At 39.7% G+C, this 15,946-nt stretch overlaps 1 protein-coding gene across 2 annotated transcripts; it reads right to left on the bottom strand.

Annotated features, from left to right (window-relative positions):
- Positions 1-1,665: 1,665 nt before the first annotated feature.
- tnnt1 (troponin T type 1 (skeletal, slow)) lies at positions 1,666-14,631 on the bottom strand. 2 transcript variants are annotated; one of them, XM_038692768.1, is made up of 15 exons: positions 14,534-14,631; positions 9,233-9,260; positions 9,107-9,120; positions 8,932-9,003; positions 8,626-8,643; positions 6,046-6,066; positions 5,563-5,584; positions 5,392-5,452; positions 4,315-4,431; positions 3,465-3,542; positions 3,057-3,170; positions 2,857-2,966; positions 2,124-2,214; positions 1,826-1,866; positions 1,666-1,731 (listed from the first exon to the last, which is right to left on the bottom strand). In XM_038692768.1, exons 2-15 carry the CDS (start codon positions 9,256-9,258, stop codon positions 1,686-1,688), a joined length of 831 nt encoding a protein of 276 aa, XP_038548696.1. In that variant the 5' UTR covers positions 9,259-9,260; positions 14,534-14,631; the 3' UTR covers positions 1,666-1,685. The 2 variants fall into 2 exon arrangements, with proteins under 2 accessions (XP_038548696.1, XP_038548706.1); XM_038692778.1 differs by lacking the exon at positions 6,046-6,066.
- Between the last annotated feature and the right edge of the window lie 1,315 nt (positions 14,632-15,946).

The following is a 15,946-nucleotide window of genomic DNA, read 5'->3' as shown; positions in this document are numbered from 1 at the left end:
AGCCAAACATGTGAGGCGGTCGGGGCTACAGGAAACAAAAAGAACACAAACAGGAGAGAAGAAACAGACACGTTCCAGATTATACAATGACAGTGTTTAACCACCTGAGGGAGCTCTTTACTGTAATTTTAGGCTGTTGTTTACATTTCAGTGAGGTTGGTGTGTGTTTACTTCAATTATACCTTAGTGCAGGTATATGTCATCACATCTACTGGAACTTCTGCACCCATGTCTTCCCATCTCTACACATCTGTTTGTTTATCTATGCACATTTCTTCATTTGCCTGTTATCTCTTCATCTGTCTGTACGGTAGTACAGAGTACCCTCAGCTTTTGCATGCAGCAGGGATGAACCTGAAACTCCCAGTCATGGGAGTTGAGCACAAGGCAACCAACTTTTCACTTTAGTTTGCAGTGATTGCAGTCATTACAGGATGTCACTGTACTGTGACTCTTGTATTAACTTTAGGGAGTCAGTGGTTACCGGAATGTGGAGGCAGGAGGACAGGGTGAAAGGGGTCATTGGAAAATGGGCCTCTGAGAATCTGGAGGGTTAAATATGAGAAAAACATCAGTCAGGTCCAGAGTCTAGTAGGTCTGCTCTTCATTATAAGGAGTATATTATGATTATACCTTCTCACAGTGACGCATTTGTTTTTTCACTGTGTGAGAAAATGTGGCATGAGAGGTTGTGAAACATGTTGCTAACACGTCAATGAGTTCACAGCCGTGACATTAGGCAACATTCCAGACATCCTACAAAGCAGCTATTCACCCGTGTGTCTGCATAACGACCACCACCACTTTCAAACCGGATGCCATGGCATACGTTTAATTATGTTTGGCTCAGACACACCTGCATGATAAAAAAGGCTTTTTAGAAGAGGTGGCCCTAATTATGTCATAAGGTGGTTTAAAGGAAGACTCTATATGGCCTTTAAAATAAGATATTGCTCCACTGTGCTGTGCCCCTCATTTCATCATCAATTCTGACCATTACCTAATCACAGGATGTGGTCTGTAATAAAATGGACATTCAGCAGGACTAGACAAGAGAATGCCAGTACATACTAGTAGCTTTGAAGGGGTCTTGCTCTACTGATGTTTTTTTCCCATCAAATAGGCCTATATGTTGGTGTTAGCATGTTTCTGTCATATTAGATCATATCTAATCATTTTCTCCCACTTGTTGCCCCAGTATTTTTTTTTAAATTGTCGTGAACAAGGCATGTAACTAAGGGCTTTTTATCAAAACTCCACACGCTCCTGCTCCGAAAGTTTGATCTTTTGCACATGTTTAAAGAATTCAACCCATTTTCTTTAAGCTTTTGTTGGGTCAAATTGGGTCATTACAGTCTTAAATTACTGCAGTTTGTATTTGTGGAGTACAGCAGCTAAAAACAGACCAGTCTTGGGGTACTGATCCATACACATTGTAGGTTAAGAATAACTTGATTTAGCTGACCTTGTTTAAAATAACAACCAAATAAAAATGGAACAGCAACAAAACAAACTCTGAGATGAGTCCATGTTTTTTTTATTATCAACACATCCTATCATGAACATATTTCATACACAGGAACTAAAATTAAGTGGAGAGGAATTGTGGGATTCATCCATTCCTATCCGGTCTCCCTTTTTTGTCATCAATGGTGTTTTGTTTTGTTTTTTGTTTTTTTTCCTGTTTACTTCCAGCGACCACCAACCTTCCCTTTGCCATGAACCTTTTTACTGTAGGAGGGACAGAGGAGAAAAGATAGAAAGGATTTAACAGGGAGAATTTTCTCATGAGCAGTTCATTATGTTCATGAAAATAACTACTTACAATTTCTGAGCATGTTGGATTCTGTTCAGCAGCACGATGATCTGCAGAAAAACAAACAAACAAGAAACAGCTTGTTTTCTCTCTAACCAATAGTCAAAAACCTAAAGCTCCTTAATTAACAGTGATATGGAACAGGAAAAAAAGCAGCAAGGTCTCACATTTGAGAAGTAACCTGCACATGTTTGACATTTTTGCTAGATAAAGTACTTAATTACCTACTTAGGCTCCTTAAAAATAATCAGATGGTTAACTCCTGTTTTTATTTCCTGACTACTTCTGTTTGCAGTAGCTGTCGTACCTCATATTTCTGGTGCTTCATGTACTCTATGTAGTCAAACTTCTCAGACTCCAGCTGGTAGATCCAGTTCCACATCTCCTGGGCTCGTTGCCTTGGAAAATGAAAGACAAAAAGTTGAACATTTATATTATGTATATATGTATATTATGTTGATTTATGTTTTTTAATATTAAAATATGGGTCTACATAGCTTGTCAACTGCTTCTAGGTTGTAATCCATGAATTTGATTGGCTAGTGGGCCTCGTTTGAAATTTTAAAGCTATTGACTATCCACTAATCTGTGATGGCCACATATATGATTTTGAGCTAAAAGACTGAGGCTAAAGCAACACAGTCAGAAAAGTCTGCAACCTCACCAGATGATTATCCGTGTAGAAGACATGGAAATAAAGAAACAGAATTGTTGCAGTCAACAAGTTTGGCTAGGGTGGCTGGAGCGCAAACTTCCCAAAATTCAATGAAGAGCTGGGCAGAACTGCTAACGTTATAAGCCTAAACTGTAATATGTGGTAGCAGTGGACTGGATAATCCCTGTTCGGGGGAGGTCTTCAGCGAATGGTCACTTGATAAAAATAATCTTTAGCCCATCCTCAACAGAAATCTACAATAGGATAGAAATCTTTGCATTACTTAATTCAGTAACATTTTAGGATATCAATACCCAGTTTATAGCTGCTGTAATGGTGCATCATCATTGGTTAGCTGTCTGAAATACAGTTGGAGGAGACTCACTTGAGTGCATCCTCCCTCAAGTTGTCGATGCCTAGCGGCTGCCGTCTCTCAGCCAGGGTCTTCTTCTTGATCTCTTTGCCTGTTAGACGCTTGCCCCTCCTCGACTCAGCCTGGAACAGAAAACACACAGTCCACAGTTAACCTCTACCATTATGACTGTTATCATTGTCTCTACTGAGAAGAACAGCAGCTCTTTTGACCTTGGCCAGGAAGCCTCCAAAGTTTGCTCCCATGCCAGAGAGCACTTTCTTTTTCTTAGCGTCGTCATCAGCCTTCTTTTTGGCTTCCTCTTCCTCTTTCCGGTGACGCTCCTCCTGATGGATGAAGAAGGACGGAGAGATGAAGCAGCAAGAAAACCACATTTACATGTTGAATTGAGCCCCCGGAGGGGAGATTTTGTGTTGTATTGAACAACCTTTTAAACATTTTATAAGTAAATAGTGGTTTCACATAGAGAAACAATTAGTCAATGAACATTTTATGATCTGTGTCATTTTTGTCACACAATGAGCCAGTGTATCCTTGAGAGACAAGGTAAAATATACCACTGTGTAGAGTGGGTGATAAATTTGCACATTGGTATGTGTGTATGAAGCTGTGTGCGTTACCGCAATCCTGTTCTGTCTGTCCTTCTCCTTCTCTGCTCTAACCCTCTGGATCTCAGCTCTCTCTGACCGACGACGCTCCTGATGGACAGCAAAGCAAAGAAGCCACAAAACATTTCTGAAACATTTAGATCGTAAAAAATAATTCAATCACATCAGACTTAAGTTTATATATATATATATATATATATATACACATACATACATATAAAAATGTATACATGTGTCATTATTTATTTTGTAATCCTCTAAAGGATTGCAAAATAAGTCTGAAGGGTTGTAAGATGATTCTGATACACAAATTTGTATAATTTTTCCTTTTCTGTGAAATATTGGATAGTTTGATGTCTGCATTGGCGTGGAGTGCTTTTATTTATTTTTATGAAACCATCTAAAGAGTCTAGAGGGTAACTATGTCTTTGGTGGAGCTGCTACCAACTCATAGACATCAGCAATGTGACATGGGGCCTTAAATACAGTATACATAGTTTTTGTAAGGGGGGACAAGCCAAAAAGCTGGAGGAACTCTAATTTGATCAATAACAATGCAATGTACTTATAAACTCATCATAGAGTTTGTATATAACTTGATCTGTAAACTATAGTGAGTACTAACAACAGCTGTCTGCAGTGAAATGTTAAATCTTTCTCAATCAAAATTGTATTTCAGTACAGTACTTGATTATACTGTATGTACTGTTGTACAGCCTACCACTGCTGTGACATTCAGAGCTTGGAAATGGCAATAAAACCATAATGTCAAAGTTCTGTTACCAGTGGATCAGGTGTTTAGTGTCCCATTCATGTTTCTTCACAGATCTAGAGAGAAGGTGTTACTACTGAGTGAACTTACAATTCGTTCCTTGAGGCCAATAAGTTCTTCCTCATCCTTCTTCCTCTGCTCGAAGTGGACATCAATCAGAGTATGCAGCTCCAGTAAGTCCTTTTCCATACGCTTTCTGTGGATGTCCTGATGGAACAAGGAACTAGGTTAGGTTTGCTACAATTGAAACGGATTATTTTACCACCAATACATCTGCTGTGTTCTGTGTATATTCAGCTCACGGGGGACCTAGATCGAAAATATTTGGATAAGATCTTATAAAAACCATTTGCAGCATTTCATTTGCCGCCATTTAACTGCTTGGATAGAAATAATTAGCAATAATAATATATGTTGTATGACCTAATTTTGATAGAATGATGTTAAGTTGTGGAAGTCTACCACCATGAAAGCTGTATTAAAGCTAGGAACTAGTATCAATGGAGCATAAAAACGTGATGGCGTGTGGGGTAATAAGACTGGAGATGTAGCAAAGCCATTTACAGCCTTGTAAGTCAGGAGGAGGGTTTTGAAAACAGCTAAAGTCATCTATGATCAAACTTTTTCAATCTTGTAAGGCCTCTCTTAAAATAAGTGTTGGATCAAAAATGATTTTCAATTCCTTGACTGTATGGCTCTGGGTATAAGAAGTTGTTACATATGCAACGATAGATTAGTGGATCTCTAGTTTCACAAGCTGGGAGGGTCAGATACATTACAGGAACGTAGATTTGTGTGTCGTCGGCAGCAATGAGAATTTATGTTGTATTTGTTAAAGGTGTGACCAAGTTACAAGCACATGTTTTGTCACTCAGATATGAGCTGAACCAGGTGAGCGCCATGACCTTCGGAGCAATAAGGTCTTCAAGAAGGTCCGGGATGGTGTTTAATCCACAGTGACACTCAGGTCTACCATCAGAATCCATAGCAATTCAAAAGTTGATCATCTCCCTATTCAGCAAAGTTTAGTGAGACGGAAACTGATCAAGCAGATTGCTACCAGTGAACTGTATAACAACCACCGTGGCTCCCAGATGTTTTATCCAGTTAGTCCATATAAGGAAGAAAATGAAATTAATCTTGTTTAATCCGCTTTTAGTGACTTACATCAAAATCGACTCTGTCCCCCTCCGGAATTTTTGGAGGGGCCAGTTGAGGCACCAGAGGTCTGGGGAGAGAGAGTATTTGAAAGATCAAAATAAGATCAGCAAGTCATTTTCAACTGAGGGGGGAAAAAAAGAACTACTGCAGTCAAATAGCAAAATAGAGTATACATACTTGGGTTTGGGGCGCTCCTCCTCTGTTGATGAAAGAGAGGAAGACAAGCACAAATAATGATCATGCGAGGGGATCCCTCAATGTGTGAGAGAGGACAGTTTGAAAATCTAAACGTTGTTAATGTGACTGAAAGCACAGCAAGCATGGGACTGAGAAAAGAAAAGGCAACATAAAATTAAGCAATTTTTATTAGTTATGATAAAACAAAAGAGCTGGGACAAAATGTTTAGCACCACAACACCTTGCACTGAGTACACTGAACTTCTGCACTGTTAAACTGATTACATTTATTAGGCCATTCTTAAAGGTTTTCTAAAAACTAAGAGAGGAAACCAAATTACTCCCTAAAGTATAGCTGTCAATATTTTGTTTCCTACATGATGGCTGTTCAAACCGTCGAGTTCAGTGGGATTTCCAAGAGTAGATCTAATTCTAGTTGTAAGTATTATACCTTTAGGGAACCAAACGTCTACTTTTTCTCACCTTCCTCCTGGGCATCTTGATCTGACGGACCAGCCACATAAAAGCAGAATGAAAGATGGAAGGAGGGTGACAAATATAACACGTGGAGCAACATAGGATTTGTTAATTATGGGTGAAAAGTAAATGAGGAAAGCAAGGGAATAGATATGGAGAGCAAGGAAGAATGGATGGGATGAGGAACGGGAGTAGGGAAGGAGGGAAGTCAAAACAGGTAAACAAGTGAAAAGGTAGGAAAGAAGGTGGGACAAAATGGTCCAAAACATAATGAAACACATACAGAAGTAAGACGTGAAGATGTAAAGAATCAAAGGAAGGGAAGAATCAACACACCAGAGGATCAAAGGACAAAAAGAATGGAAAAATAAAATGACAATAAATGATAAAAAAGACATGAGATATGGAGGGACCAGGTGTGGAATGATTAAAATAACTTAATATCTGACACTGCATAGGCAGCAAGCTTGAAGAAAAAAGATTTGGAAAGTATATTTATAGTATTTGCTTTCTTGCTGAGAGATAGATGAAAAGATCACTTCAACTCGTACCTCTTTACAATGAATATGCAGCTACTGCCAGCAGCCAGTTAACTTAGTCCTGGACACAGGGTACAGGCGGCAGCTGGCCTGGTTCTGGTTCTACAAGCACCTTTACACAACTTTAGAGGTGTTTGTAACCAGCTAGCTGTTTCCCCTTTGTGCTAAGCTAACTAGCTGCTGGCTGTAGCTTCATTAGGACATGAGAATGGTATCAGTCTTCTCATATAACTCTCGCAAGAAAGTAAACAAGAGTATTTCCCAAAACTGTTGCTACAAAACTATCACTTCCCATCATGCAACAAGAACCACACAATTAACTGGCATGAACAGCAGTGGCATTTTCTAATCCTTCATTATTATTATTATATAATGAACATTTAGATAATTTATAACTGTAGATTAAAGTGATCTCATTGGTTGAGTTAAACCTCAATAGGTGTGGCCAATAAATCACTATATCTCCATCTGATAAGACTTATCCCCCTTCCAAGACCTAGATGTGGTCTTAATGTTCATAAATGTATAGAAAACTATTGCCAGAATGCTTTGCAACTGTCAACCATCAACTATCTGAATGCTTTGCTCTGAAACATGTGGGAACTTTGGCCCTGGTCACTGAGAACCTCAGAGAACTTCTTGTATACAAGTACTCAAATCTGGTCTGTGGGTATACAATTAAATATTTCAGAACACATACAAAAGCTGCAACAGCTGCATAAATGAATAACACAAAACAGAAGATGAATATGATATTTCTTTCATCTTGGACTGGTCACTTCGGTGAACATAAACGCCAAAAGTTAGCCTTGACAGATGTAACTTTACTATGAATCCCAAAGCTGCTCCACTAACTTAGCTGCCTGCTGCTTCTGGAAATACGTTTGATGAGAGTAGAGTTTGTCAAAACCCAAATAATGAGCTTAAAAGGTAAAACATCCTGTGACTGCGAAAGTCCGCTGACTCAGGCTGCACCACTGTTTTGTTCCGTCCTCAGCCACAACGTCCACTGAAAGTGTCTCAGAAGTCTTTCATCAGAGTAGCCTGCTCATCATTAATGACTTCTTCACAGCTCTCTGTGAATCGGTTGTGTCCAGACGTCCGCTGCATATCCCACAGGGAGCATTTCAGAAACAGAGCGTTTCGCCTGCCTGCATGCTTACTTTTTGTGCTTCTACTATGTTTAAGTAGGCTACGTAGTTAAATGGTTTCTTCTTTCTGTCTGTTTTAATTGTGTTTATTGTTGTTTTATGATCACTGCACAGGGTGTTTTATTTTGAAAATTGACTTGATTCTCAATGCCGTTCTGTGCCTGACTTCCTGCCCAGTTCTGCTCTTTGTTGCTTGAAGTGTATTCCGTCAAAAATAGATTAGCTATGTATTCTCTGAAGAGCAGAGAGGAAAGCAGCATCTGGCTGGGACGTGCTGCGGCCATGTCTGGTGGAATCACAATTACTGACTAGAATTGCCGCGATTAGCTCCGGCAACCGTGGCCAGTTGTAACACGACAGGTGGATTCAGTGGACTTTGCGGGTAAAGTTGAGGGGAAATGCTCAGTTGGTTGATGTACGTGGATTCATCACTACAAGCAATCCCTTTCACATGGATGGGTCATTTGATCTATTGTTAATATAAAAAAATAAATGAGAAAAATAAAAAAAATTGGAATAAAACATACTGACTAAAGCAGACAAGACCATAGAAATATCACATTTGTTTTCTGTTTTTGGTCAAAACACAGGCTGCAAAAGCAGGCAATGAAAAAAGCCGTAACATGTTCACACCAACAAAGGCACGATCAACATGTCAGTGGACATATGCTCATGTATGTCTTTATTTTTTATTTTTTATCCTTGCACGTGGTACAGTAACAATCATATTTGGTATCAAAATCCAATGCAGGTGAAAGATCTATCTAGATTTTCTCTCTATTGGTGTGATTTTAAATCAGCTGCAAATAAACTTCTTCTCTTTGGCTTTGGTTTTACGGCGACTGGTCATGAATGGTGTCTAAAAGTGGGACTGATAATAGCTGCTGTCACCTTACCTTGGCACTCGTGATGCTCTGATAGCCCGAACCAGCACAGTTTCAGCCAATGGCAGAGCAGGGTAAAGGAGAAGTTGGTAGATCAGAGTTAGTACCCATAACTCACACACTTATGAAGAAGAGAGGGAACGATTGCTGTAGCTTAGAATAATAGCTTCTTTAGACAATAAGGAAAGACATGTATCTCTGTAAAAATACATTTATCATAATCACAACCCTTTAAACATGTTTTTTTGGATCATCTTTTCAACACATTTGACCAGTTTATCTCCTGACTTGCTATTTTGACATACTACCTAACCTTACCTTCTCCATCCTCCTCTGCCTGCTCCGTCTCCTCCTCCTGCTCAGGCTCGGCCTCCTGCTCCTCTTCAGCCTCTGCGAGAACGGAGACCAGGAGAAATGACTACAGTTTCATGTCCCATACACATCTTCATTGATGTTTGTGAGACACAAAGTGTGTGTCAGGTGTGGAACGTACCCTCTGCCAGCTCCCTGGAGAGACAAGGAACAGGAACAGAGAAACTTATATATCATTTAACATCACAAGTGATGCGTTTACAGTGAAATAAACACATGACAAGTGAGGGGATACTGCTCTACTCACGTGCACTCCTCTTCTACATCTGACATGGCTGAAATAAAGACAAACAAAGCACAATCAAATCAAGAAGATCACGAATGAATCAGTAGTACAAATCTCACGTACAAGAAAGCATCAGGAGTGCAGAACTGATGCAATGAAATATTCAGATGATTCAAAATGAAATAAAGGAAGTGGTTCTTTGGGGAAGTTGTCGTGAATTTTTATTATAACTAATCAATGGCAATGTCGATCTGTTTGTTGGTTGATTGTCCACCAGTTTGGTCCAGACTGAAGTATCTCACCATCTAACAGCTGTTGCCTGGATTACCAGGAAAACATAAAAGGTCCACAGAGGATGAAGCCTACTGACTTGATCCCTGACTTTTCTTCTAGCACCATCAAAGCTGATGAAAATCTCAGTTTCTAATGAAAAGAGTCATTGTGCTTTTGTAATGTGTTTCTGTGCTGCCCTTAAGTACATGAGTGAGTCATTGTCATTAAATTTCGGATCACACACAAAAAGGTGGCGAGTTGGGAGAGTTGAGTGAGAGTTGGGACCAACTCTCCTGTGATTAATCTCTCACTCTCACTCACACACACACACTCACACACACACACACACACACACACACACACACATGGTTTTGGCTGTAAATTTTCCCTGAGCTGCCATTACTGTGGCATAAAACCAAGCACAGACAGACAGAGTGGGTGTGTGCTGACGCCTTCCTGGCAGGGGACGCAGGAAGAATGATTGAGTGTCAGCATGTGAGAATGTGACAAGGGTTAAACGCAGAAAGATGAGGAGAGGTAAAGTTTCTGACTTTCTAGTTTACCATCTCTCTCCTACGTTCTCTCTGACCTGAACAAGTAAAGACAACTTTTGAACCACAGACTATATTTAAAAAAAGGTGTGAATGAGAGTGGCGCCAGCATGAACTTGGCTCTGCTTGATAGATGAGGGTGATTCATCACTAATTCACAAAAAAACATCGGCAAACTTGTTATTCTTGTCATCACCATCAAAGGGTGGCAGTGAACTATCATAAAATATACTCACTTTAACACAACGATCAGAAAAAACAATCAAACCTCCTACTCAGTCTTGGAGCTGAATCGCCACGATAAGCGTTGGGAAAAGCTTTTTGCAGCAAGCAGAACATAACTTCCTATCTAATCCTAAGAGTAGGTGCATGGTAACATAACACCTTCAACTGACAAGCAACTGTCAATCAACAATCTACCTACTCCACTCTTTCTACCTTTCTGTCATTAGGAAGAATTTATTGTGGCCCTGTGGCTGTTGAATTTATAGATGTGCTAACTGTCATCGAAAGCTTTGTCTTATCTCTCCTCTGACAGTTTGCCATGTCAGACCCAGCAGCTTGGCATAGCCGGACACCATCAGTCCATTCAACAACAAATCAATAACTCTCCAATCTTCCATGTGCTATTATTGATCCTCTCTCTGTTTGTGTTTAAAAAATGCCTCTGGTCTTAAATACAGTACTTACAATATCAGGTCACAGGGCATTTAAACCTTAGCCGTACCTCCCGTTGATCTTGGAAAAAGTGGGTTCAAATACTATGCTGCATACAAATGCAATGAGCTCCTAAAATATGAAGTCATACTCTTTTATTTCACTTGAACATTTTGAAAGGTTGTACTTGTTTATTTGCAGTCACACTTGTACATGCTTTGGTTAATTGTAAAAATGTATAACGTGTCTGTGTCTGTCTATGCACTCTCTTTAAAAAAAAGACACCCCAATCTCACTACCTGTTTAAATACTGTTTGATAATGTGTTTGCATATCAGCTAAAAGGTTATATAATGTTAGTGCTGTGTTCACAACTTCTTTCTGAACCTAAGTGACCAAAACAAATCTGTCAGAACGGGGCTTAGAGGAACTGGTGGGTGAATTTTGTTAGCTTTGGACAGAGCTGTTTCCTTCTGTCAGCAGTTGATGGCCTAATGATTCCTATAAAAGCAAAAGCAAAAACAAAAAAAAAGTGTATTTTCCAAAATGTTGGACTCTTTAAGGGGAGAAAACAGTATGGTGTTTTATGTAAAATGTGTATCTTATGTAAATCTCATATATTTATTTGGTATAAAAGTAGGGCAGTACACAAAGTATACACATGGGATCACAAGAAAAACACTTGGAGTCACTCCAGTTCTGTGGTCTTTACACATGGCTTCTTGTCCGTCAAAGTTGGTTTATAAGGCACTATGTTATGTTATGAACCATCCATGCTTTCAGTCCACAGAGTCAAAACTAAACATGGAGAAGCAGCGTTCAGTTTTTATGCTCCATATAAACAAAACCCCAGAAAACTGCAGGGCCACTGAAACTGTCAATTCTATTTACTGCTGCCTTTAGTTAAATCAAATTTAATGTAGATGAATAACTTACACTGCAGCTTTACTGACCTGTTTATTTTCTATTTAACTCTTTTAAAAATTGTATTTCAAAGTCTTTTTTTTATGTTTCCCTATTTTGCTTTTATATTTTATGTGAAACACTTTAATTGGCATGTCTATGAAGATTCTCAGTCATCCAGGTCATAGTTATCCAACGAAGGTTAAAATGAAGGGCAACTGGACTTGGTTGAAGCTACTGGAAGACGTTTCGTCCCTTATCCAAAGGACTTCTTCAGTTCTGACTGACTGGCAGGGAAACTCAGCTATTTAACCTCAGTGGGGTCGTTATCTCGGGTCATCGATACCGCTGGTTCGTTAGTGTTCCTTGTTGCTGTGACGACAGTCGTTACAGTCGTTAAGACTACCTGTGGCCAAGACTGAACGACCATCGTTGGTATCTTCACCTGAGGCCAATAGGTTACGTTTGTTGAGTTTCCTGGGAAGTGATGAAAGGACAGCATTGTAAGTGGGGGATAAGTGGTGGCGTAGACCTCCTCCCCTGTTCAATGACGGCTTCTCAACCCTGGTGTAGATGGCTTCCTTGACGCCTCTTTCAAACCATCCATCTTCTCTGTCTAAAATGTGCACCTGGTGGTCCTCAAACGAGTGTCCTCTGTCCTTCAGATGTAAGTAGACTGCAGAGTCTTGACCTGAGGAGTTGGCCCTTCTGTGTTGAGCCATGCGTTTGTGTAGTGGTTGTTTAGTCTCCCCAATATACAGGTCTGTGCATTCCTCACTGCATTGGATTGCATACACTAGATTGCTTTTCTTGTGTTAGGGTGTGCGGTCTTTGGGGTGTACCAGCATCTGTCTTAGTTGTCTGTCTTGCCATGTTGTTGAAATGTGCTATACAAATAAACTTGCTTTGCCTTTAATGCCTTGTTCAAAGCCTCTGTCAGAGTAATCTTAAATAAAGGCCTTATTTCAATCAAAAGGCATGTAAAGGTAAGATCAGAGTACATGAGGGATGGAGAGAATGACGGCTGGATGAATGAGATGTGCACATTTCAACACCTCTGTCGGAAACTGCCCGCTTGGAGCTAGATGGAGACAGGGAGGGGTGGATGAGTGAACCAGGGGATTTGGGAGAAGAGTCAAGTTCCAACAGGCAGCAGGCTCAGGCCTTAGCAGGGTTAATTTTAGTCAAGGGCAGCATGTGTGTGTGGGGAGTGAGGGAGAATGGGTGTGCAAAAATACCTTGTGCGTTTTAAAGAGATGCTATTGTAGTCTATTAAAAGATTGTAGAGAAAAGAGCAGAGAAGGTCGGTCTGTAAAATGATTTTGATAAAACTCCACTGCACAAAATGAGAAGCCACGCATTTCTTTATTCTGTGTGGACTTTTTAAAAAACACGCTAGCAGTGTATTTCAGTTTACAGCTAGTTAGCTCAAGTAAATTAAATGGTTAGTCAGAATTGGGTAATGTCTATTTATGACTCTAAAAAAAAACTGTTTGGGAAAATTAGCCCAAAATAAAAATAGCCTGTGTTGCTTGATGTAAAAAAACTTTAGAAATGACTGATATGGATGAAAATGCAACACTCACAAGGCAACAAAAGAGGAAGTTCGCTAACCAGACGACAAACTGTGAACTTGATACTTACCTGAACTTGCCAAATGTTCAACACACACACTTTACCAACTGCATAGATTACATTTGTGGATGGAGACACCTGTTTAGTACCCTCTACTTTCCTCTGTGTGCTAAAGTTAGCTAGCCTGACCTCAGGCTGTTAGCATTTGTGTATGTGGTTGGCAGTGACCATAGAGGCAAAGGAACAATGTGAAGTGTGGTAGGCCACACACACGCGCACACTGAACTCACAAAAGCCTAATTAGCAGACCTTCAGATCAGACCTTTGATGGCTAGCTCTAAAGAAGGAAATGCAAGCTAGCTCACAGTGCTGTTGTGTCTATGATTTAGACCATTTCCTGAATGATTTTATGAGGGCCTTTCAGACTAAGAATATGGACATAGTTTGACACAGTGTGGACCTCTCATCAGGAGAGTTTTAGTCCTCATCCTGTGTCTGAGCTACAGAATGAAGCCCTAACCTATGGCAAGTGTGAAATAAAAACATATTATAGATTTCTGCTACCACTCGAATAAAGTGGGGGCGAATGGATTTTTTTGTTCTGCTCAAAGCAGGAAAATTGTGTGATTTGACGACGTCATCAGCATCTGCTTACTAATAGATAATACACAGCACACTATAGAAAGAACAAGGACTTTGTGTCTGTAGGGAAATGGTATTCATCATATTCAGTAACATTCACCTACATGGTGTAGGAGTAGCAGCAGACGTTTGAGAAGCAGAAATCAAAAAACCTGAGAACACTATGCAGAAACCCTTGGCATGACTAGATAACGGTAAGTGAGAAAATAGGATCCTTTAACTACAGTAGACTTTTCTCAAGACAGACTGTTTATATACAGCTTTTACATGTATTTATTTATTTAATGTATTTTCAATGGAAATGTCAGGGAACTGATATTCAGCAGTAAGCAGATTTCATTGACAAAAAGGCCCATTATGTTCAAGGTAGCCATTGATTTTCATTAATTTTATAAAATCAATTTGACTTGACTTGATTGAGATTGATGGGAGGCACGGTATTGACACACTATGAAATTGCTAAATCAAGCTCAGCAGACACATATGTAATATTGGACAATCCTTAAAATACAGTATTATTTGGTTGAACTTTTTATATTAAAAGAGTTGCTGATTGGCTCGTCCCTGAACATCCTTGAAAGAACTTCAAAGCAGTGACAAAACTTAATCCATGCAACAGTGTCCACAGGGATGGATGACACTGTGGTGAATCGTACAGAAAAAAAAATCATACATTACTCTTTTTGTTCACTATGACAACAAAACCTACAGAGGACACGTACCTGTATGAAGGTGTGCTATCCGCAGAGACAAGAGACAAGCAGAATGGATATTACAGAAACAGGGGTCATTTTATATAGAGAGATGGAGGGGCACTGTGTGTGTGCTGTCTGAATGATGTGTGTCAACATGCTGTGAGAATTAGTGCCCTGAGCATACAATACAAGAATAACTGTGAGTCTGTGTGTGCAAATGTGCAGATTTGTGTGTGTGTGTGTGTGTGTGTGTGTGTGTGTGTGTGTCAGGGCTGGAGGCCACAGGCGGATTAAGCGGAGGCAGAAAGATGAGCACCTCGCAGGATTAAGGAGAACAGAGGGATGACCTCACCGGACAAATGGGGGTTGCTACAGGGCAGGAGTGAGATGACAAAATGAAGAGGGAGTGACGAGTGGAGGGAGAGAAAGCTTGCAGGGAAAATCAGGCAGAGAAAGCGGCGACAAACAGTTTGTAACAGTACAGTTTATTAAAAGACAGTGGAAAGTTAATATATTTTAATTCATTAAAGCTGCCAAAGACCCAACAAGCTGTGGTAAGTAGTTAATGAGAACTACAGGTAGCAGAGCACCGGTGGGTCAGACAGAGCTGAGGAAGGTCTGGACGACCAGAGGATATAACAGGAAGTGAAACGAAGGAGCAGAAGGTGTATCAGGACTAATTAGACTAGAATAATTAACATGGAACAGAGCACAAAAGGGAAAAAAGGACAAAGATATAGAAATATCAAATAGTGCTAAATAGCCTAGTACAGTACCAATGAGTTTCAGCAGCTGTTACTACAAAGAAGAACATCCACAGCTAACATCAGAGTTCTAACATCATGGGCACACACTTTGGGAAGTATTCTTGCTTTCTTTCCAAGAGTTAATTTGAAAATTGAAACCATGTTCAAGTTTACCGTAAATGCGAAGCTAAAGTCAGCAGCAGACAAATGGCTTAGCTTAATTCGACTGGAAACAGGCAGCCTGGCTCCGTCCAAAGGTAATAAAATCAGACTACCAGTACCTCAAGCTCTCTAACTAACACATCACATCTTTTAACAGAGCCATGCAGTCTTTTTCCTGCTATTTTCTTTATGGAAAGCTATGTGGCTGCGGACAATGGCTTCACATTTGGGAAAATTTGAATGGCTAAAACTGCAGCAACCCGGTGCCGGAGTGACCAAAAGCATGTTCTCTGAAAATGTTCACCATAAAGGATATAATTTGGGAAATGATATGTTTTATGGTGTAATAATAAATTATCCTTTATAATTACAGAACAGTAAATTTTAAAATGGATGGATTTAGCAAATATCAAGTAAAAGACCTAATGTACAAAAATAAATATATATATATATATTCAGGGTTTACACTGAGATAACATGAGACAGATTAGATGGCTAAAGCCTACCAAAAACAGGACACATTTGGTTTATT

The sequence above is a fragment of the Micropterus salmoides genome, unplaced genomic scaffold (assembly GCF_014851395.1).
Source record: "Micropterus salmoides isolate LMB-PRFRI ecotype aquatic unplaced genomic scaffold, ASM1485139v1 Ms_hic_scaffold_10, whole genome shotgun sequence".
In the NCBI taxonomy this organism is placed as follows: domain Eukaryota; kingdom Metazoa; phylum Chordata; class Actinopteri; order Centrarchiformes; family Centrarchidae; genus Micropterus; species Micropterus salmoides.
Note: the sequence above shows the minus strand (reverse complement) of the source record. Positions and strands in the feature narration are given on the sequence as shown.